At 42.5% G+C, this 21,775-nt stretch overlaps 1 protein-coding gene across 5 annotated transcripts in view; it reads right to left on the reverse strand.

The window, feature by feature from the left end:
* Positions 1-21,775, reverse strand: part of LOC121906882 (FERM, ARHGEF and pleckstrin domain-containing protein 1-like) — a 51,175-nt gene that overhangs the window by 8,134 nt on the left and 21,266 nt on the right. For all 5 annotated transcript variants that reach the window (XR_006098758.1, XR_006098759.1, XM_042426068.1 and 2 more), the window contains exons 3-16: positions 13,655-13,759; positions 13,514-13,556; positions 13,212-13,290; positions 12,322-12,419; positions 11,736-11,850; positions 9,338-9,485; positions 9,141-9,236; positions 8,889-9,052; positions 8,681-8,749; positions 8,498-8,591; positions 7,375-7,588; positions 2,532-2,719; positions 2,140-2,229; positions 573-706 (exon numbers count right to left, since the gene is read on the reverse strand). Coding sequence is in view for 3 of the 5 variants with exons in the window: in XM_042426068.1 (XP_042282002.1) it covers positions 573-706; positions 2,140-2,229; positions 2,532-2,719; positions 7,375-7,588; positions 8,498-8,591; positions 8,681-8,749; positions 8,889-9,052; positions 9,141-9,236; positions 9,338-9,485; positions 11,736-11,850; positions 12,322-12,419; positions 13,212-13,290; positions 13,514-13,556; positions 13,655-13,759 (1,637 nt within the window). In the remaining 2 variants the exon portion in view is untranslated. The remainder of the gene's footprint in view (positions 1-572; positions 707-2,139; positions 2,230-2,531; positions 2,720-7,374; positions 7,589-8,497; positions 8,592-8,680; positions 8,750-8,888; positions 9,053-9,140; positions 9,237-9,337; positions 9,486-11,735; positions 11,851-12,321; positions 12,420-13,211; positions 13,291-13,513; positions 13,557-13,654; positions 13,760-21,775) is intronic.

Here is a 21,775-nt window from a genome sequence, read left to right on the forward strand (position 1 = left end):
TTTCTAATCATGATCACAACAACAATGGTACATAACTACTAATATTTGAATATGCAAAATGAAAAAAGAGACACATGCAGTGCTAGATAATTTACATGCACATCTGAGTGCGGTTCCTATCAGCAGAGTAGACTCTAATATCACTTTCAGTTTTAATTTGGATACAGGCTTTGAAATAAAAATACTACATGTCTGCACTTAATGGCTGTAAATTCTGACAGCCTAACGAGCTTTATGCATCACTGTGTGCATGTCTGTGTGTGTGTATGTGTGTGTGTGATTCAGTGTGTGTTAGATAAAGCACAACATCATTAAGGAGATCAGACAGCAGAAACCCACTGGCAAGAAAAGGCCAGCATTGGTGCAGCATGACTGTTACCATGGAGACGATAGCTCCTAAGGTCATCTAAAGGGACCGAGTTGCCCTGTCAGACTAAATGCCAATAAAACTCATTAAAAAGGGGGCGTATAAGTTGTGAAAAATCGGATCAAAACCAAACCAACACATCACTGGATGTCTTCTAAACCCTGCGGGGACAAATCGGGGGGGCGGTGGGGGGGCAGAGTCTCACCACAGAGCCAGCCGCTGCTCCACCTCCCTGAGAAAGCCTGTGTGGAACTTGTGCAGAGGCTCGAAGGTGGAGAGGATTGTGTTCTTCAGAGAGTCTGGAGTCGCCTCATCCTGCCCTACAGCGCTCTGGAAAGACTGAGATCAAAAATACAAGCATATAGTGAGCACTCAAGCAATTTAACATGGTGCAACTCAGAGAATTATGAACCGTGAACATCTCTTGGGTAAAGTTAGAAACCAGAGATGAAATCTTTTAATCTTTCAGTTGGTCTGTGATGGCTTTGAGAGTCCAGAACCTCTCCGCTCTGAAATGAAAGGGAATTCCGCAATTACCAAGAGCAATGCCAGAGCTATTTTAGACTATTTTCTGGTTCAGAACAAAGTGACCAGTTACTTGGATGTAATAGGTATGAAAACCTTTAAAAGTGGACAAATCAAGTATTAAACTGCAGTACAATGGTTAGCTCTTGATGACATCAGGTAACTCAAGTCCAGATATTCTGGTCTCAAGCCTGTAAAGGGTTGTTCAAGATCATAGAAATGGTCAAAGATCAATGACATGCTAATGAAGATTTTCCCAGGATGCCTCCAAAATCCTTCTGTCTTTGTTTCTGCTGTTGCACTTCAGCCTTGTAAGGTCTCTTAAATCCTTTAATTGCCCTAGGATGAATGGAAGAATCAATAGCCAATCATTCTTAACACTGTTGTTTCATTAAGTCAGATTGAAACCAAATGTTGCATTTTGTGCGTTTGGGCACAGCAGACAGAAAATAGCCTTATTAAAGTGACGTGATGGGAAAGGGAAGTGGGTTTTTTGGAAAAGCGAGTGTTTCTAGAAGGGTTTGAGAAGAAGGCCGGGGGGGCACCAGCTGTTGTTCAGATGACTTCACCGGCAGCAGCCAGTGTATGGGAAGGGAGACAGCACGCACACACACGGCTGAAAAAAGAACAAGGACAAGAGCCAACCCAAATATTTATGAGATGTGTTAAAGGCTTCTCTGAAAATTACAAGATGAAAAAGGCTGCAGCTTTTAAAACAGTCGGTGAAAAACAGGAGTGATGCATTTTCTCCACATGCGTGTATCGGATCAGACAACAGCAGCACCGCCTCCTAAAAACGTCCTCCTCGTTTGCAGTTGAAGGAGTGGTGCACATTTAATATCCTGTTTTCTACTGCATCTCCACTGAGATATGATCAAATTAAATGATGTCCATATGCTTGTACTCTGCCACTGAAATCCAAAGGAGCGGACTGAAACAAGGGAGTCGCATGCAGAAGGAACATGCAGCTGTATCCATCTATCTCTTTAAACACAAACACAGTTTAGTATTCACGGCCTTGAGTGAGACAGATAAATGCATTTCAGAGCGCGAGTGTGGTGAATGAATAAAAAAAAATTTAATCGCATCTGCCAAAATATTCCTGTGTCACTGCCTGCCTGTGTTTTGGCGGGTGCTCTGTAATGGAGCAGCTAACCGGAATAATCAATGTTTTCTCCCCAGAGGACAGCGCAGGAGACAACAAACAGTAGAGCGACGTGCTGGCGTGCAAACTTGGCCTGTCTTACCACGGTCACCACCTCCAGGTCCTTCAGATACGTCCTTTCTGTGGTCAGCAGCTCCTTTGCGATGAAGTAGGCTCGATCTGTTGGAAACCTCTGCAAAGGCATAACAAGAGAGAGAGGACACTGAGCAAAAACACAGTTCAGCTAGTGTTTGGTGCTTCGTTTGTTGTATGACCCGTCCTATTTCCCGGAGTGGATTTAGTGGAAAATACTCGGCTTCAGTCCCAGTGGAGAATTATTTAGGACAGGTAGTCTAGGTCTGGAGCTATTTTGAGCATATGACAGTAGCTTTAACTACAGAATTAGCTTAAATGTAAGAACTGATACAACAAAGCATCTCATAAGAGTATTTATTGCTGATTTTATTAACAGAGGCTCCTTATTAAGCAACAAACCTTCCTGCGAACCTCGTCTTCATCGTCAGTGCGAACACTGCAGGCATCATTGAGGAGCGGGCTGGTGAGGGGTGAAGGTTGCCGGCCGTCTGGACTGTGACTGCACAGATCTAGTGACTTCTGACCGTTGACCATGCTGTGCGAGTGACCAGAGGATGCAGACAGGTGAGGGCTGTTGGACACCACTCCTGCACGTGGGGCATTTTGTAGCAGCAGTGAGAGGAGAAAAGTCAAAAATTAGTGATTCAAGCACGCATGAAAACTCAACAATATACCAGGTCTGGACAAAACTCTTCTTAGCATTTGCACTCAACTACTTTAAGTGTCAGATGGGTAAATTTTGGCACTTTCTGAGAATTCATATGGAGTCAGGTATACATAATCAGTCATTAACCTGGCTTCAATTCATAATCCAACATGTTAACTTCACTCATTCTGCAAGACTTTACTAACCAATTATTTACAGAAGCTGTCTGACCCAGGATCAGTCTTCCTCAGCCACACAGAAAAACATAATGATGTTCTGCTGGGGACTTGCCTTTAGAAAGTGAAAAATCAGCCATGACTCACTCTATAGTCCAGACAGCTCTGACAGCCTTTGTGCAACGTCAATCAATACACAAGCTGAGACACATACTGCAGGATGATCAAGAGGAACAGCTTACTTTGTGTCATCTACACCCACAATGCCCACTGAGCTTACTTACTATGTTTTAGCAGAAACTTGCCCACCTCTCTCTGATGTCGTCTGGTGCGTCGGCACAAAAAAACACAGCAGCAATTACATGTACACAGACCAGTGCAACTCCGGGGCTGCAATTTGCTCAACTCTGGGAGGGATTTATTTTTAATACTACAGAGGGAATGAGTGGAAACCACAAACTCAAACAAATACAAACATCTACAAGATTGCTTCAAATGAGTGTAAGCAACAAAACCCTCTACAGTCATTCAGAGGACCAACCAACGCTACAACATTACACTACAGGGAGGATGAGGGGGAAAAGTCTACAATGTTCACCAGATGACATTGCTGGGGTCACACAAAGAAGATTCTGAAATCTCACTTCATAAAGGTCATCTTTATTGACTCTAGTGTGACATATATACATTGTTAGATTAATATAAATCTGGAGAAAAGCAGCATAAAAAGGTCCAGTGAGCATCTGGAGTGAGTGAACAAATGAGAGACTGAGTGAGAGAGACAAGGGGGGAAGGGTAGAAAAATAAGAATTCATGCAGTACGTTCTAGGTCTTACCAAAAATTAAATATAAAAAAAGATTACGAATGTTAAGATCTGAATAAACAGCCTTGTGACACTGTGATTCTGTTATTGTTGGTAATGAGGAAACATAAAGAAGATTCAGTCAATGAATACTAATCGGTTTTACATTCAGTTTACCCGTAATAGTGACAAAGTGAGCTGTAAAAATACTGTAAACTAATACGCTGTTTTGAAATGTAGTCCCTGATCATAGTGCACGGTTTTCTAGTCTTCAAATTTGCTAACATGAATTCTACAATCTGTCATATGAAATGATGAAATCACAGTGAAGTGACAGTGAGTGCTAACTGTATATTACAGCACATACAGTCCATGCAGAGAGCAGCAAGAGCAGAACAGCATGATGTGTACCACGCCTGGTTTAGTGCAGCATGCATTGGAAACACCAGTGGTTGCAAACACACACAAATCTCACCCACAGACCTGTGACTTTGAGTCAACCCAACACACAGTTTCATGTAAAATGGATTAGAGTTAAATTATCAATTTTACCCATTTTCCAACTGCTGTAAAATTCGTTGTACAGCTGGCAATCATTGTAAGTCTATGGGAGAGCTTTGTGCACCAGACAGGGTTCCCTCACATTGCAGTGATCCAGTAACTTTCACAAAAACAGTATCTTTTCATAGATTTCTTAGTGCTCATGGTTATTAATCTATTAATCTAGAAATCTAAACCTTAAATCAGTTGTTAATATAAAAGTCTTGTCGAGAATAGCTATCCATCCAAGTAGGCGCCACTTAAACATACGAATAAACTACAAAATCTCACTATAAAAAATGCTGCTCGACGTCAATGCTAAAAATGTCTGGGAGCACCGCAAAAGCAGTTGACAGTGATGGATGAGCCAAGAGATTTGGTGCTTTGAGGTGTTGCCCTTAAACTGCCTTTCACACATACAGTACACACACACACACACATACTAAAAACTGACTTTATTTTCCTGCATATTCCCAAGCTCCTGTCATCCTGCTCTCTCTCCTCTGGAATTATTAACTGTTAGCTGGATCACTGCAGAGATGGAAACCCAGATACTGGTAATCTTGCCCCCCCCCCCCAACACACATAGTAAGTGACAGAACAGGTTTACATGCATTTGCAGTTTGGAGACAAAAAAAAACAACAACAAAAAAAGACAAGATACATATGACAGTTTCATGCTGACAGACAAGTGCTTACATTGGACAAAGAAACAGAAAGAACAGAAATGTGAAATAGAGATCATCACTTTCTAAAACAGATGAAACAACACAAACAGGAAGACAGAAGTGCAAAAGAAAACTGAAAAGGAAACTAAAAAATATCAAAGTGCAGTGCTATTTTTGCCAAAAAGATTGCAGACTTTGCAATCTTTGGAAACAAATAAATATGTGGACACCATAGCTTTTAGAGGACTTTGTGAGTATGATATCAAATTACACAGATTGCCAGAGATACTCGAGCATGAGTGAAGTGCAGAGGGGGACATCAATAGTGAGCGTGAGAGCTATAAATTGTTGTTGAGTGGCTAAACTACCTCTGCAACAGCATTTTCCCTTCACCTCAGGCTGACCAGGCCACTGCTGGTCTCTAATGCAATTTTATAATATTCACAAACATATTGGGGATTGTATGAAGTCCTACTGTTGTATTTATTGTCTATTCCTACCACTTTTGTGACTACATCATGACGTAATGGATGTTTCTGTTTCAAGTAAGAAAAGAGCAGAGACTACTGTAAACATTAACAATACTGAACACCAATCAGAAACTCAAATTGGTATTTGCAGCATATGGATTAATTTCCACTCCAATATCAAATAAAACAGGACATACTCCAGTCACAAGTCAAATGCTGCAAAAAATGCCTACAAAGTCGAAATTACTGCCATAATTATACATCCACAGGTCTTTGAAGACTCCACAATAGATTGATAATGAGCACAAAGCTCATTTGCAAAAAACGGTATAAAAATTAACCAACTTTGTCTATGTCTATGGACAATTATGGAATGATACTGTATGTTTATTTCCCTATAGGAAGTCAAAAGGCATCTTAGACATAGAAAACTGAACCAAGCATTCAACAACTCTTACTCTACAAACAGTGTTGTAGACTTTGTTTTTAAGTCCAGTAAACTCAAAGAATGTGAGAAAAAGTGCAACTGGAATGATAATTTCTCTTTTAATCATCCTCAAGTTTAAAAACTGCAAAACAGACTCATTATCTAGCATCTCTGTAGTATCTTAACGACTACAGTAGCAATTAAATGTTAAATCCTAACATGGCACTTGTATTGTTCTGCAGGGACATGTTAATACAATCAAAGAACTGGGAGGCTGAAAGATAACGCTACTCGACAAACAAGAAAACCCTGAACAAATTCCTTCCTTTATGCAATCTTGCAAAGGGCAGCACCTCCCAATGAAAGAGAGACTTAAAGCTAGGCTGTGCTTCTGGTAGGAATGTGGAGATTTGAGTGCCCTCCCTGACAGAAATAATGTGTCACCTAAATGGGCACTTTTTCCAGATTACACCATCCTGACCCAGAAAAACCTTTTAAACTCTCTTGTGGAGAAGGTTTGTGTGCACTAACAGCTGAATATCTGTCCGCCTTCCTCGTCACTAAATGCATGGCATCCGTCCTCATCTGCCTCCTCATCCAGCTGGAGGCTGCCAAAGGAAAACTTGTTTCTAGGTATAGGGGAAGTGGAGTTGGTCTCCACTGGATTACCAAACATGAGTGGGCTGCTGCAGTTGCCCCTGTTGGTCTCCACCTCAGACTCACTGGACTCTGAACCACTAGTAGTAGAGCAATCATTCATTTGAACTGCTCCCACATGTGGGCCACCAGCCTGCCCTAAGCGTTTCTTCCCCAGACTGGTTCTGGTTCTGCCTGGGGCTGAGAGGCCATTTGCTACCATGCGGCGCTCAAGAGCAGCCATACGTTCAGCCCGAGACAGGACAGGACGCGATCCTTGCCCTGGCAAGGATGTTCCCTGGTTTGGGTCTGTGTCAGATTGGTGACGTACTTTGTGTAGCTTCTGTAAGAGAGGAGAGCGGCTTGGGATAGGGGAGTACCTACCCTCATCAAAGTGAGGGGGAACAGAGCTGTAGCCGTTCTGCTCAGCATGACTGAGGGGACTTGATTGATGGAAGGTGTCCATGGCAGGTCTGGTGGAGACACTCATCTGTGGGACTATATGAGAGCTGCTGCTATGCCTTTCTCTACTATGACCACTGATGTCCACCATAGTGCTAGGGAGAGGACTTTGGTGAGACCTTTGGAATGACTGCTTGGTGGACTGGTCCAACTCATGGCTCATGCTGAACGATGGTTTAGAGGAAGAAGGGGAGTCCCTATGCCGCATCCTACCCAGAGAGTGCTCCTGCTGGACCTGCATAGGCCCGTTTATGCCCCCAGAGCCAGAACCACGGCGAGGCATGGCGTGCTCCCTATAGCTGTGATTCGACCAAATAGCCTTGTCCCTGCCCATATTATATGCACTATCTGTATCACTGCAGTCAATGTGGGCGATAGAAGAGATGCTGCCTCTAGCAGTCTGAGATGCTGGACCTGTATTCAGATGTTCTGGGTGGGCCTGCCGTGTTGAGCCTCTTATCTCCTCGGTCCTGGACACAGACCCCGTTCTGTCCTCATGGCCGTTTCTCTGGAGAGATGGGCTCGCCCTTGTTGTCCGCGATGCAGGAGGGTCTTCTGCACTCACCAGCACTGATTCCTGCCAATGACGCCGAGGAGGAGAGTCAACTCCATCCCCAGGAGCACCACTCTGACAGAAAGAGGCAGATAATCAAAGAATTCAGAGTACATTTTATTCATGATTATGTTCAGTTCAATTACCAGTAGTAACTAAAAGCTAGTTTTTTTACATGAAGGAACCCCATGGAGTTTTTGACCCCCTGTGGGGCCATTAGGCACTGTTTTGATGACCAGGTTTGTAGCTTGTGCTCTACTAGCATATGTACATGTACACATATGTGCACAGTGCTGGCACAAATAACTTCCTGCTGGTTTCCTTGTCGACAGTTAGTGGTGATAATGTGCCAATAAATGTAGCTATACTTCCAAAAGGCAGGGAAGAAGAAAGCTGCTTGCCAATTTAAACATGGATTTAAATTAGACCTGTAAGCAAATATATCAGGGTCCAAGCACTCAGATGCAACTAGGAACCCGAAGGTACTGAGCAGAGGTGTCAAGAAGTATGAAGCCCTTTCTAAAGAGGGCTTAAACAGATGGCTTTACACATTTATTTGTACGTCTTGGCAGGCTCAGGAACTCTCCTGCATCACATACTGCCAAGATCTGACCCTGCCTTGAAGCCCAAGGGAGTGTTGAAGTGTCTGCCTCGGGCATTGTTCCCTGTTATTCACTTGACACTTAATAATAAAAATAAAAAACAAATATGAATGGTTCTTTTTTTTTTACATTTTCCATTCCTGTACAATTACATAATATTATGTACAGAAAATATGACCAGGAATGACAAAACACCAAGAGTGTACTCTGTTGAACAATGCAGATTGTAAAATACATTAAAAAAAACAATGGTCTTAAGTTAAAAAAAAAACAAAAAAACAACTTTCCCTGTAAAATAACTGTTTGTTTTTAAGAAAACTCCACAGGGTACCATTAACAACATGATCATAATGAGATGCATAAGGTGATACGAGCCACTCACTTCTGTTGGCACTTCATGGTGGCGTGGTGAAGGCAAAGGCGACAAGCGGATGTTGTGTTGGACCCGACTGTTGTGTTGGACACGACTGTGTTTCCTGGCAGACAGGATGTTGAAGGTCAGTGATATACACTCTGAGCACCCTCTCCTAGACCAAATATGTCAAACGTGTGTGGAGCCCTTTACCTTTCAAACGGGATCTTTTTAAACTCAGACTCCCTTACATAATCCATCACCTGCTTCTGTGTGCGACCACTACAGAGACAAGTACAGGAGAGATAATGATGAGCTGTTCGGGCAAAGCTGTACCAGACTGTTAATGTGATGAGCAGATGCTGCTGTGACTGCAGTCCCGGGAGACTGACAGCAGCTTCATAATGCAAGCACTCACTACCTGAATCTGAAGGAGGAGCCTCGTGTGAACAGCACAGGCTTGGGCTTGGCCTTAGGTTCCTCAAAGAGACGGAAGAAAGCGTGGTACTCGACACAGATCTTCCAGAAGACTTTACAGCAGTCCCTGCTGGCCATCAGAAACTCCAGAGTGTCCTGATATGAGCTCTGGGGAACACATAAAAGACATAACTTACAACACCGACTACTGATGGGTTTTGTATTGTACACAATATGTTTCAGCGAGTTAACTTACATTTAAGTCTGGCCTCAGCTTGATGAGGAAACGTTTCCTCTTGAAGCTCAGTTTACGCACTTTAGACCAATTGAAGGCGTTTATCTTTGTGTGTCCCTGCAATGATGAAAAATGTTATTAACCTTTAACTCAGGCACCTCTTACACCATCCATCATTAAATCCACGAAGTGTTGCCCCACAAACTAGTGTGACTAACCTGAAAGACCAGAACACCTGTGTGTGCCACAGCAAGGCTCAGCCTTGAACCTTCGCGGTCCTTGGCAGGGTGGAGGCGAATCCCATACATCTCCAGCCTGCGCGCCACTTCTAGTAACTGATAGTCTGATTCTGCTGGTGTTTGACCTCTAGCAACACAAAACACAACAGTCACAATTTCAAGGATAAGCCTAGGGATACTTTATATTTTACTTATTGTCAACAAATTCCATGAAAAGATCAAAAGCAACAATTCCTTTTTATACTTTAAAACCAGTATTATCTGCTCGGTGCCACTGGCCTCCATTGTTGTCTGAAAACTATTAAAAATGCATCATTGCACTGTGCGGCAGGTTTCTTCAATACTTTGAACGCAAACAATGTAGCATATTTGAGTCAATCCCAGACCTGCTGCTGCACCAAATGTGTATTAATCCACAGGTGAAAATAGTCCCCAACAAATGTACTAATGTTTTCTTTGAGTAACATTTGCTAAAAACTACAGTGCCCAGCTGTTTAAGGTAAGTACTATGCCTATTTTAAAAGTGAAACTATATATATTTGTGACCTGTTTTTTAAGGATTTATGTCTTCAGGAGAGACTATTGAGCTCAGTGCAGAGAGTCAGAAACAGAGTAATGATGTCAGAAAGTCTTGAGAGACAGAGTGACACATTGTTGCTTATGGTGTTTTCATGAGATTTGTTGACAATAATAAAAACTTAGAATAACACAAGTCTTATCCTTCAATCCATATTGGAAAGGTGTATGTGTTCCGCAAAAGACTACAGTAGGGTAGGCAGCAGTGAATTAAGATAGCAGAAAAGGGTTAATCTTGCTTCAAGGATTTAACACCTTGACTTGCTCAGTGCAAACTGCAGCCTTCATTATCCTTTCAGCAAATTTTGGACAAATAAATTAAATCCTGGCTCATCATCCTGCTGTGTGTCTCTGAAATTGAGGTGAAATGAGGCATGAGGCATGTCCGAGTGGATTCAGGTTTCTCATATTTATCCGAGCTTTTGGAGAGGTGGTGGAAGGTTGGGGAGGGGTGGCAAAAGCTAACTAACTTTCCAAATTCTTATCAGTGGATAAGCCTTCCTGTTTCCTGTGTGTGGCACTTAATAAGAGATTTAATTCAGCATGGCACCCAGCCAGCAGAACTGCAGCTACAGTTATCAACTACTGTAAGAAAGCCTTAGGGGGAAGGGGCAGAGGAGGGGCAGCCTGTTGAAGGTGGGAATGCTGCGCTTTTATTCCACCTCGCTGTTCTGTATAAACGGTATGGACATGGAGTCAGGGGGCTGAGCTGCTCCATCAATAAGCTGGCTACGGAGGTAGTCACAGAGCTGGATTGACGACTGTGTAAAAGGGAAAGCTGGCACGGCGGGACAAGGAGCTGACAGGAAGCTGACGCTGTTATGTTACACGTCACGCCTCTGAATCTGGAACGCCGGCAAAGCTATGGAAAAGCACACGCAGGGGCGGCATTATGCTGGCTTTGTTTGGTTCAGTGTAAAAAAAGCAAAGGTGGCTTAATGACAGATCTTCTGTACGGCTATAATGTAGGATCTCTGTACACAAGAGCCTAAAGAGAGCAGTCGCATCTAATGGAGCTCTTTTCATGTAGCAGCCGCCCACTATGTGTCCATCTCTGGCACGGCCCACTGTAACATAGAGGTGAGACAAGGGTTGGCAAAGCTTTGGCTCGCATTCAAACTTGTGAACTGATGAGGACATTTTGAGGGAGGATGGTGGGAGGGGATTAGGAAGGTTTCCAGTACTCTCAAAAACACACCATTCTTAAACTAGAGGCAGATACTTGGAAAAGTACTGAGTGAAAAGTGCCAAATTCAATAACAAACTTCACTTTATAGAAACTCGTGCTTTAGACACCTGAGAATAGACTCTGAAAAATCAGTGTTTTTTACCTACAAACTCAGCTGACAATTGCTGTTTGAGTCATTTGGTGGATTGGAGGAAGATTTCAGTATTTAGTGAGGAGCAATACAAGCTGTTGTTGATAGAGCAGTAGACAAACTCATATCCACTTCTCAATATAGAAGCCATGCAACAGCATACAAAGACTGGCTTTTTAAAGTTGATATAAACAAGTGCATGTAATTCTCTGAGAAAGAACCCATTCATTTGATGGCTGCTTTCCTGAATGGGTCACCAGTATAATAAAACTTCCCCCCGGGACATGCACAAGGTCTCAAACAACTTTTCCTGTTCACAGGAAGAGAGAATAGAATAATTTGTGTTCAGCCATGGCTTTAGTGACCTTATGAACAGAGCTAAAAAAAAACCTACTACAGGATCCAAGTAATGCCTTATTTTAGGATCGACACAGGACACAGTCTCGAATCAAGAGTACTTCAGGCCCAGCCTGGCAACTCACACATTCTTTGAGTGAAACTCCATGATCTTATCAATCAGGGGCATTTGATCTGGGATGTAGTTATTGTTGAGGAGGTGTGACCGGCACTGGCTCTCCTCGAAGTCCCCAATCTCAGCTGAAAAGTGAGAAAGGAAAAGGTACATGTTATTGTAGTAAAAGCTGTGAAAACAATGTAATAACAGGATGCACCACCATTCTTCCACAAAATATTTCCTAATATGGTGTTTTTGTGACAAAAATTGCACTCTGCTGCATTCCTATTGTATATGCAGACACAAGATTTATATGATCTCCATCAGCGTGCATGTCGTCTTTGATCACTATTGGGAGAGCTCCCATGGTAACAGAAATGTCAGGTTATGAAAATGCACCATGCTGTGCGGTTGCTCTGAAGCAGTTCTGCAAGATTATGTTCAGACATCCGACTGAAAGGTATCCATAGTAACACACAGATAATCAATTCGCAACGGCGCACAGTGTGCTATATGACAATGTTTGATGATAAGCTCTGTGACAGTTATCTGATCAGTTGACTCTTTGGTCTCTTGAGCTAAATGAGGAAACAGTCATGAGTCATGGGACTTACACTGGATAATGTGGGAGACCATCAGTGCGGCACTGCTGTCGTTGCAGGTCAGACGTCCACAAGAAACATCCTGTTTGATCTGGAGGGCAAAAAGGTACCTGGACACAAAACACAGGTGGTTTTCACAGACTCAGAACCTCTGGAGCATCTCAGGAACACCATGTAATGCTGCATTCAAATGTAACGTAATGTAATGTATCCAAGAGAATAACTAGAACTGAAATTCTGATTAAATACAGCATACACAGGCTCTTTCAAGGTTATGCAAGACCTTCTTTGACACACAAGAAGTTGGCCTAAGTGCACATTTTGGATTCAGTAATAAATAAGTTAAGTGAAGTAATTTAATAAGTTATTGAACATTAACTGAATGTCATGTGTTATACTGCTGCCTCTCTTGGCTGCAAGCCAGAGCAGGAACCAATATAGTCTTAATAAAAGCTGGTTTAAATGATAAAAAAATATACATTGCTAATATCAACAAGCTTCATGAACACAGTATACACAGTATATACACAACTGTGGCAGAGGGACATGACTTTCTTTATGCCCAATATATCTGCACTTTGACTGTGAAAACATCCAAGTCATGAGCCTGTTCTGCAACGAGGAAACACAAACCAGAAAATCATTAATTCCACACTAATCTCCAGAGATCTAAATCAGAAATGTGGCAGCCATGACATATGAATTGCATAGCTCTGGAGGGAATAAATCTTTTGGGAATCGGAGCACATGTTTCATTTATGCCTCCACAATCGCTTTCCGTCACGGCTGAGGTCATTTACATAGACTTATTGTTGATACAGTACATGCGGAGTCAAATGCAAACTGGAAGACAAACATGATGTAGAGATGAAAGGGGTTTAATTATGTAGAGAGGAGCTCACCTCGTCAGCTCCTCCATTAGCTGAGCATGGTCTGGAGGAAAGAACTTCACAGCAAACCTCAGGATTGTGTGCTTCGGTCCTGTGTGGGATAGATGAGTTTTGTAAAAACACGAAATAGATCCACTGTAGTGGACTTTGCTTGGTTGCAAATTACACAGTGTATTTCCTCTTGAAAGAGAGAGTCACGTGGATCATACTGTGTAAGTACTCTTAACTGATTTGATGGCTATTTTCTCCGAGACATTCAAAGAGAAAGCTCTGCTAAAAGAAAACGTAACAGTAAACCATTTTGAAACACTTACGTCTGAGCTGCTTGATAATGGGCTTGATATGGTCTACCCAAACCTGTGGAAAAAAGAAAAGCATCAATGTGTAGCTCGTCTAAACAAAAAAAAAATTCTGAGATTTAAAAGATTTGCCTTTCATTTTCTTTCCTCACTCACCATCATCTTTTGATGGTTCTGAAACTCCAGGCCGAAGTAGTCACCCTCAATAAGGTTCATGTGGGAGCACACCAGGTCAAACAGCACCTTGCCTGAGGCTTTTTGCTGTGAATGAGAGGATAAAATAAACAAATAATGTTAATTAAAATAACACTCACCTGGGTTTTTATGACCATGTACAGTAACTATTCCTGTTTTCAATCTGAACAGGGCTGTAGTCAACCAAAGAAAATCTTGGTCGACTGAAATCGTACATAATCTTCAACTAATCGATTAGTTGCGGGGGTTCGTTGATATTATTACAGAAGAAACACTGATTCAGTACACATTCAGTACGTTCAGTAAACATTGAGTACAGCTAGACCCAGCAGTCTAAATTAGTTGTGAAAACAACGGGGGTGTTTTGAATACACCCCCGTTTTCACAGGTAATTTGTTAGTCTGTTCCTCCCGCCGCAGGAAATAATGGGTTAATCCTGGAGGGCTACTGATGTAACACTTTTCTTCTTCTGAAAGTAACACAGAGATTATTCGACCAATGAGAATTTAGTCGGACTAGAGCATATCGACCAACCAGTCGACCAGGAGATATTTATGTAAATGAAAGACAACCAAGCTCCAGGACACCCCAATGACGAAGAGCAGCCAGAAACAAAACAGAGCTCTACTTTGTAGACCTTTCAAACTCCCTGTCACCCAAATAGATGACAACTCTAAATCCCATCCTGGCTCTCAAGGGCTCAGTTGGCCACTAAAAAGCCTCCATCGTACCTGCTGCAGCTAAAGGCAGATTGATCTGTGATTTCAGTGTCATTGCTGTCAACGATGATGGACTGACGGCCTTTGAGGCTGTTACAGTATCAGGATGGGGAAAGAGACTCCCTGATCACCCCCATCCTCCCCCCACCCCACATACAGTACACACATACACTTGAAGACTGATTTAACCGCCCACTTTCTGACAAATAATTGCACTATGACCACACACAAACCTTAAAAAGCCACCGCATCTTTGGATGCAGAGTAACTTTCCCATGTAAGGTCAAATAAATGTCAGGGATTTCCACAGAAACATTTCTTCTGTTGTGCACGCTGTAAAGACACACAGAGCTCTGTCAGGCACACAACGGGAGAGTTTTCTGCCTGGCTGCTTCCTCGTGACTGGTTTGCACCAGTGCAGAGCGTATCACAGCTACAGAATGTGAGTGTTTATAGTAGCAGTTCCCCCTGGCTTGGATAATGATCCAGAGCTGCGTCTGAGTATGTTTATAGGGATCAGTGTCTCCTCTACTTCTACACAAAAGGACAGTGGGTTGCTAAGGCACAAGTTACTTAAAGAATCCCCTTCATACAGCTGAGCCGAGTTAACATCCTACCAAATAAAGGGTTTGCCCGCCTGTGAATCAATGCAGTGTTTTAAAGGCAAAGAATGACACTGTCTGTGTTCCTATTAACGCTTGGAGAATAAAAACTTAAGCTCTACCAGCTTAGTGAGAGGGTTTACACTTCCACAACCGCATCCATAATCTTCCCCAAACAAGCTCCCCCCTCCTTTCACTGCTCCTCCTCTGTGACAGTCCTTCCTGTGAGAAGCGCTACTACTGTGTCTCTCTCCAGGCTGCCTCATGCAGTGCAGAGGGCATCCTACCACTGAGGACCAGCTGTTTCCATATGGTGATGAAGCTGATGAGGGAGTCCTCAAGGAGGCTGGAGGGAAAAAAAACATACCCTTCCCGTACACACACACACATTGCTTCCTAATGGACTTCTGCAGCCAGCAGGTCGAAACAGCCCCTGAATGAATTATATGTCTCATGTTTTCTGCACCGATGTGGACAAATGTGCTCTGTAGAGGCTCCAGAAACAGCAGAGAAAAGTGAGCTGAGTACAGTGAGGGCTAAAGAGTGTGTCTGTCTCACTGGAGCACTCTAATATCCAGCCTTATAAATCTGCTGTCAGTGTAAAATGACCATGAGCCAAGCAGAGATGGGTAAGGCAGAGGCTGATTAGAGCCGGGCAGCGCTTGATTAAATGCAGCTGTTGCACCCCGGAGTTATGGTGCTGCCATTTGACACTGCTGTAGCCGACACAATAAGACCGCTGTCGTTAATGAAGCACAAGTCGCTGAGATTGAATGTCATCATGACGCAGGCACTCAGAGGACACTATGTAACACAGTGTTCGCTCTAAAGTCGCTGAAGTCTAGTTGCAATAATGTAATGATGGAACCTGACATAAGAGCAACTTGTCTTACACAACTGGTCACGACTGATTACAGACCCAAACATGTTCAGGTGATGTAATACACACTGCATGAGATGTTGGACACTCAAACATCCCATACGTGATTGTTGAATATCTCATTACAAAACCATGTGTATTAATTTGCTGCTATAACAACCTCCACTCTTCTGGGAAGGCTTTCCACAAGATTTTGGAACCTGTTGCTGCTATTCAGCCACAAGCGCATTACTGAGGTCAGGTACTGATTTTGGCTGATAAGGCCTGGCTCACAGTCAACTCTCCAGTTCTTCCCAAAGGTGTTGTGGTGATGCACCCAAATTGAAAAGAACATATTTTTATGGGGCTTGTTTTGAGCACACAGCAATTGTCATGTTGAAACAGAAAAGGATGTTCCCCAAACTGAAGCTCTAAAATATCATTGTACTCTGTAGCATTACGATTGACCTTAATTTGGACCAAAGGAGCCAAAAGTTCCAGACCTAAATCACACAAAAGCATGTAGACAGAGTGTCCACTTGGCCAGCTACAGATGACTACATTAATTTAAAGACTCAGCTGTCTCAATGCTAGCTCATTTCTGTGTGTTTTTTCTTTGCCGTGTAGTCAAAGTTTACAGTCAGGGTGTCACAAAATAGCACTTTACCAGTGATAATGCCTAACAGCTGTATGATACTATCATTAGTTTCTTTGCTGACTTAACTGCCAAATGTTGTCAAAAACCATGCTAAGACAACCAAGCTAGCAGACATGTAAGGCACAGCAGTGCTTTGAGCAAAATGCTAATGTCAGCTTGCGAACTTACTCATGAAAATATTAATGCTAATGTTTAGCAGATAAAATGTTTACCATCTTCAGTGGTAGTTAATCATGTTAGCATGCTAATATTGGCTAATTAGTACTAAACACAAAGTACAGCTGAGGCTGACGGGAATGGGATTAGTTTTGCCATTGAAATTTTGCCATATTTATATGATGAAAAATTGTTGGTCATAAATCAAAGTAGTGGAGAAATTGAAATTTTAAGCTTATGATGGCACAAGATGAAAATGATATCACACAAGTTATTACAACTCATCCTGTAGGGGAATATTAATATTAAAATCTGTACCAATTTTCATGGTAATCCATCCAATAATTGTTGGGATATTTCAGACTGGACAAAATTCCAGACCAAACAACCAACATTGCCATTCCTAGCTTGAAACTTCACCTCAGAAAGATGGTTTATTGTTAATTCTACCTTGTTGAACCTTTGAAAATACTTACTATAATAGCAACTTTTTACAGTATACTCCCTATTCATCTAGACTCTAAACTGCTCTATAACAATCAATACAAAAATCTGTTTTCAAATCACCCCCCATGACAACCATGTAAAAATACGCACACTGTAAAATCTGATGTTATTTATCTGCCTGTGGACGATTACACAGTTGTGTGCAAATACAAGACTGTGTACACAAAGCAGAGACTTTGACTTCTTCACCCCGCCACACAGCCGAAAACATGCTTCTCCATACATGTCGTTCGGCCTTTACCCCAGCGGAAAGGTTACAATCTTAAGGAAACACCATGCTCAGCAGCTGACATTTCTTTCATCAACCACAATGCCAAGAAAATGCCACCAATCTCCCTTTTTATGACCTCTATCTATGAAAGCGCCGGAGCTAGTTTGCATAGGGGCAGCCAATTCCCGAGTGAGACGATGCATCCTGATTCAGCGGTCTCAGTTCCAGGCCAGACGTGCAAGAAGAGGCTGTCTGGGCTCATTAGGTTTCAATATAGGCTCATAGAATGCTACCACTGTTTACATGTGTATGAGCCCTAGCATGCTCGCATCGCTACACCGACCTCCACATGCTCCAGCTGACAGCGGAAGGCTAAATAAAGATGACAGCGATGTCTGCACACATGTCCGCTTCGGTTTCCACTTCAGGGTAGACCAAATAACCCCACCCCCCTCAACCCCCACCTCTTGTTAGTAAGCTCCTGTCAGCAAAAAACATATAAAGGTCAGGTGTAAAGTAGGCTTGTGTTCCCTCCACTGTTCCCCTCCAGGAGTTGTTGGTATGGTCCACTTCACCCACAATGAGCCAGGCCAGGCAGTGCTTACAGTCCTGGGGTCGTGGGGGGTGGGTGGCATGGGTGGTAAACAGACTGCCAATGCCTTAAGGCTCCAGATAGGCAGACAGAACAAAGGGAATCGTGCCCGGTTGAGTCTTTGTAGTGGTGCACTGGAGGAGTTAATGATGGCATTCGAGCCAACTGCTCAGCCACTGTTGGACTGGATATCAGCAGGGATTTAAAGGTTTAACAATTTGACTTGATTTTGTGTTTTCATTCATCTTGGGTCCGGTGGCCCCCGTGGGTTCTGTTGTACTTTGACAGATAATGGAGCAGTCATCTTGCAGTGGGAGGTTTTCAGTGGTGATATTCAGCCACATCAGAGGAAGCTGATCGAGGTCAAAGATGAAAGAGACTGTGTGATTTTAAAGAAGGGAATACGCAAATGGAGAAGTGGGAAAAGGTCATTTTTAGAGATCCTACTTTCTGCAGTACTCATCTGATAAGACGGCAAATAGGCTTAGCAAAATATTGATGTGTTGACTCATGAAGCGATATCAAAAACATTCTGGGACTGACTTTTGGAGGCCAAAAAGTTACTTGAGGAGATGCAGTTTCACCGGTCAAAACTTCTGCATTGCAGCAGCAGTGGCAGTGGAAAACCTCGGGAATGATTTTAGATACTTTTAAGTTAACCAAGGCTCTTCTGCTGGGCTGAGATTACAGAACTGCTTACAGTACAGTAGCAAGCAGATACATTCTCACACAGTATCATCCTGGTGCTGTTATTAAAAATATATGTGACCGCCTGTCCCATACTCCCTTTGGTTCTGTCGCATTAAAGCAGAAGCACAGCTATTTAAAATATCTTACAGAACATGCAGGCATCTTTGCATGTGTTGTGGTGTGTGCGCAAGTGTAAGTGAGTGTGTTTGTGTGTGTGTGTGTGTGTGTGTGAGCAGGTATATGCACTGTAAGGGAAGGGTAGGACAGAGAGGTCAGTGGCAGCTAAACCTCATTGAGATTCAGGTCATGTGCTGCAGAGGTTCCCAGGGTGATTCGACTACAGCGGGAAGCTGACAAAGAGAGAACGGTGGAGGGAGGCAAACCTACTGCTAATCCTGTCAAATTACCTGCACGCTCTCACAGCACATATGGATGTGTGACCACGCATATGTTTGTAGTAGCGTGTGCTCGTAATTAGGACAGCTTTACTGTCATTATACTTAGAGGAAAACAAAGTATCAACATTCCTCCTGCTTTTCAGTCCTTTGTTTTTTTTTCTTCCCAAGCTGTAGATAAAAAAAAAAACAACAACAACAAAAAAAAAAATGAATGGAAAAGTGATGATTGGGCTGCCACAGCTGTCAGAGTCATTCTGTCACAGCAGTCCAGCCTCCAGGCCCCGAGAGGACAACCATGAAAATAATGTCCCCTGCATTCAATAGGGGTTGAGGCTTAGATGGAGGTAGCAACCCTCAACAGTCACCGCCTCCTCCTCCTCCCTTCTCGGGACAATTTTTCCCCCCACTTTGCCCGCCTGCCCTCCTAGGAGCCTGCTGCTGCTAGATACATATTGCTTTGCATAAAGAATAATTAAGTGTCCCGTAGTAACCGCTGTGCTGTTGAATACCAGCGCAGAGCTCTGAGTGGGGACCTCCCACTGTTATTCAGAGCATCATAAATCAGAAGACAGATCTAAAAGTTGTGGGTTTGCATTGTTAGTGGAGACAGTAACAAAGCAGCCGCAGCAGCAGAGATTCAAACAAACATGCCAACATGTCTGCAAAATACTAAGTTAAGCTATTATGTTAAACATACACTGATGTAAGACATCACAAAATGCTTTCATGCCTGAGCTCAACTTGGAGAATCATTAAAATAAGCAGAGGGCAAGAGGGGGTTTTAAGGCAGCTGGAATTACCAAAAAGATTGGCCTCTTTTTTCCCTTCATCTGCCTGAATCCTTTTCAGAGCGCTTCAAATTTTGGACCCATGCTGAGATTAGTCTCCACAAGCAGCCCCTTCCCAGAGCGGGGGATTACTGTCACTCAGGGGGAGGATGCATCACTTCACATTTAGGCAGAGAATCCACGTTTAGTTTAGCTAGATAAAGGCAGACTGAGGAACTGCATAATACATGTTAAACTCCTATTACCATATAACCATAGGAGATATTCAAGAAAGAAATGAAGAGTTTTGTTCCAGATTGAAAGTTAATATCAAGTTATGTCAAGTATTTTGTTTCTATATTCTTTTTTATTTCATGGATCGATTCAATCACCTGATGAGCCGCATGTAACAAGTTTCTGAAATCAACATATTTCATTTTGACATTTGTGGCGAATAAACTGAGGGGAAACTAATATAGCAAGCAGCTGCAACTACGGTTTTCATCTGCATGTGTGATCTCCACCACCTGCCGTATTACAAAACAGCGAATTCCCTCATGCAGCTGTGAATACTGTAGAGCACAGTAACTGTGAAAGTGAAGGCAATCAATAGGTTAATTAAGAGATTAATTAAGTCTAACTGTGAAAGGCAACTCCCACAAGGTCAGGCCAAGAAGGAGACAAGTCTTTCATATATTATTTGAATACAAAAAACATGTTAAAGAGGTAATTCTTCAGGTCAGATGGCATCACGACAGAATACATCAGAGAGCTAATTAAAGAGATTATCAAGTGGGCTACACAGTTTAAAGTAACATCAGGTATGGGCAGTATAGCAGGCGGATGTTTAATGTGTGTACAAATGCATCATGAGGTTAATCTGAGAAATAAACAGCCCAACTCTCAAACGGACATAAAAATCAGGACCTGGAGGAAAAACTGAGTGAAAAACAAGAACAGCTTCCATAATGGCACTCAGTCCACATCAGTCCTCTGCATAACAAGCTGGAAGAACTACAAACCTGAAAAAGTCACATTTCCAATTCACAATTTATCACAGTCCACCAAGTCCAAGCCCAAACCGAGCAGGGCTGCCTTCCAGTTCCATGCACCTATTCCCAGTAAACACAGCCAGTACACAGCAGGATCATTTTGCGTCTCCACTGAGTGTGCCACTTCTTCTCAGATCTAAATTTTAGATGAGCTGTGGAACCGTAAGCTGAAATCTACGTGTCTATTTTTGGGTGGGCACGTGTTTCTAACCCCACTGTTTCAATATTTAGTTTGCTAATGTGCAATCTTATTAAGTATGAACAGTGTTGGAGCTGTAAGACAACATCAGAAATCTCAAATTAACAGGAGATAAGTTTAAGAGGCAGACCAACAGCTGTTGCATCAGTAATCTGGGCACTGGCTTAGACAGATGAGAGGTTGGCCAAGCCTCAAACCCGGACAAATTTATCAGATACGAAACAGATGGGACACTTTCTTGTGGAAAAATTAATATCCAAGGTATGTTAATTAAGTATAAGTTAATGTGTCACCCTGCCTGTAAGCAGCAGCATGCTAATACTGGAACATGCACACTGATCTACATAATCACTGTGATGCTGCGAGATCAGGAGAAAGTAATATTATGGGATGTTATTAAGATATGGCGCACAAGCAACGGCATAATTAATATGGATTTAGATCCTGGCTTGGCAAATTCACAGCCAAAGTCAACAATAATCCTAATGTACAATAACAGTCAAAAGTTTGGACACACATTCTCATTCAAGTGAATGGGAAAGTGTGTCTAAACTTTTGACTGGTACTGTATACAAATGAAAAGATACTGTAAAATCTGCAACAAACTAAAGAATCAAAACAACAGAGAGTTCAAGTAGGACTGAATTGGGTTATATGATGATTTATATACTG

The sequence above is a fragment of the Thunnus maccoyii genome, chromosome 11, assembly GCF_910596095.1.
Source record: "Thunnus maccoyii chromosome 11, fThuMac1.1, whole genome shotgun sequence".
Lineage (NCBI taxonomy): Eukaryota > Metazoa > Chordata > Actinopteri > Scombriformes > Scombridae > Thunnus > Thunnus maccoyii.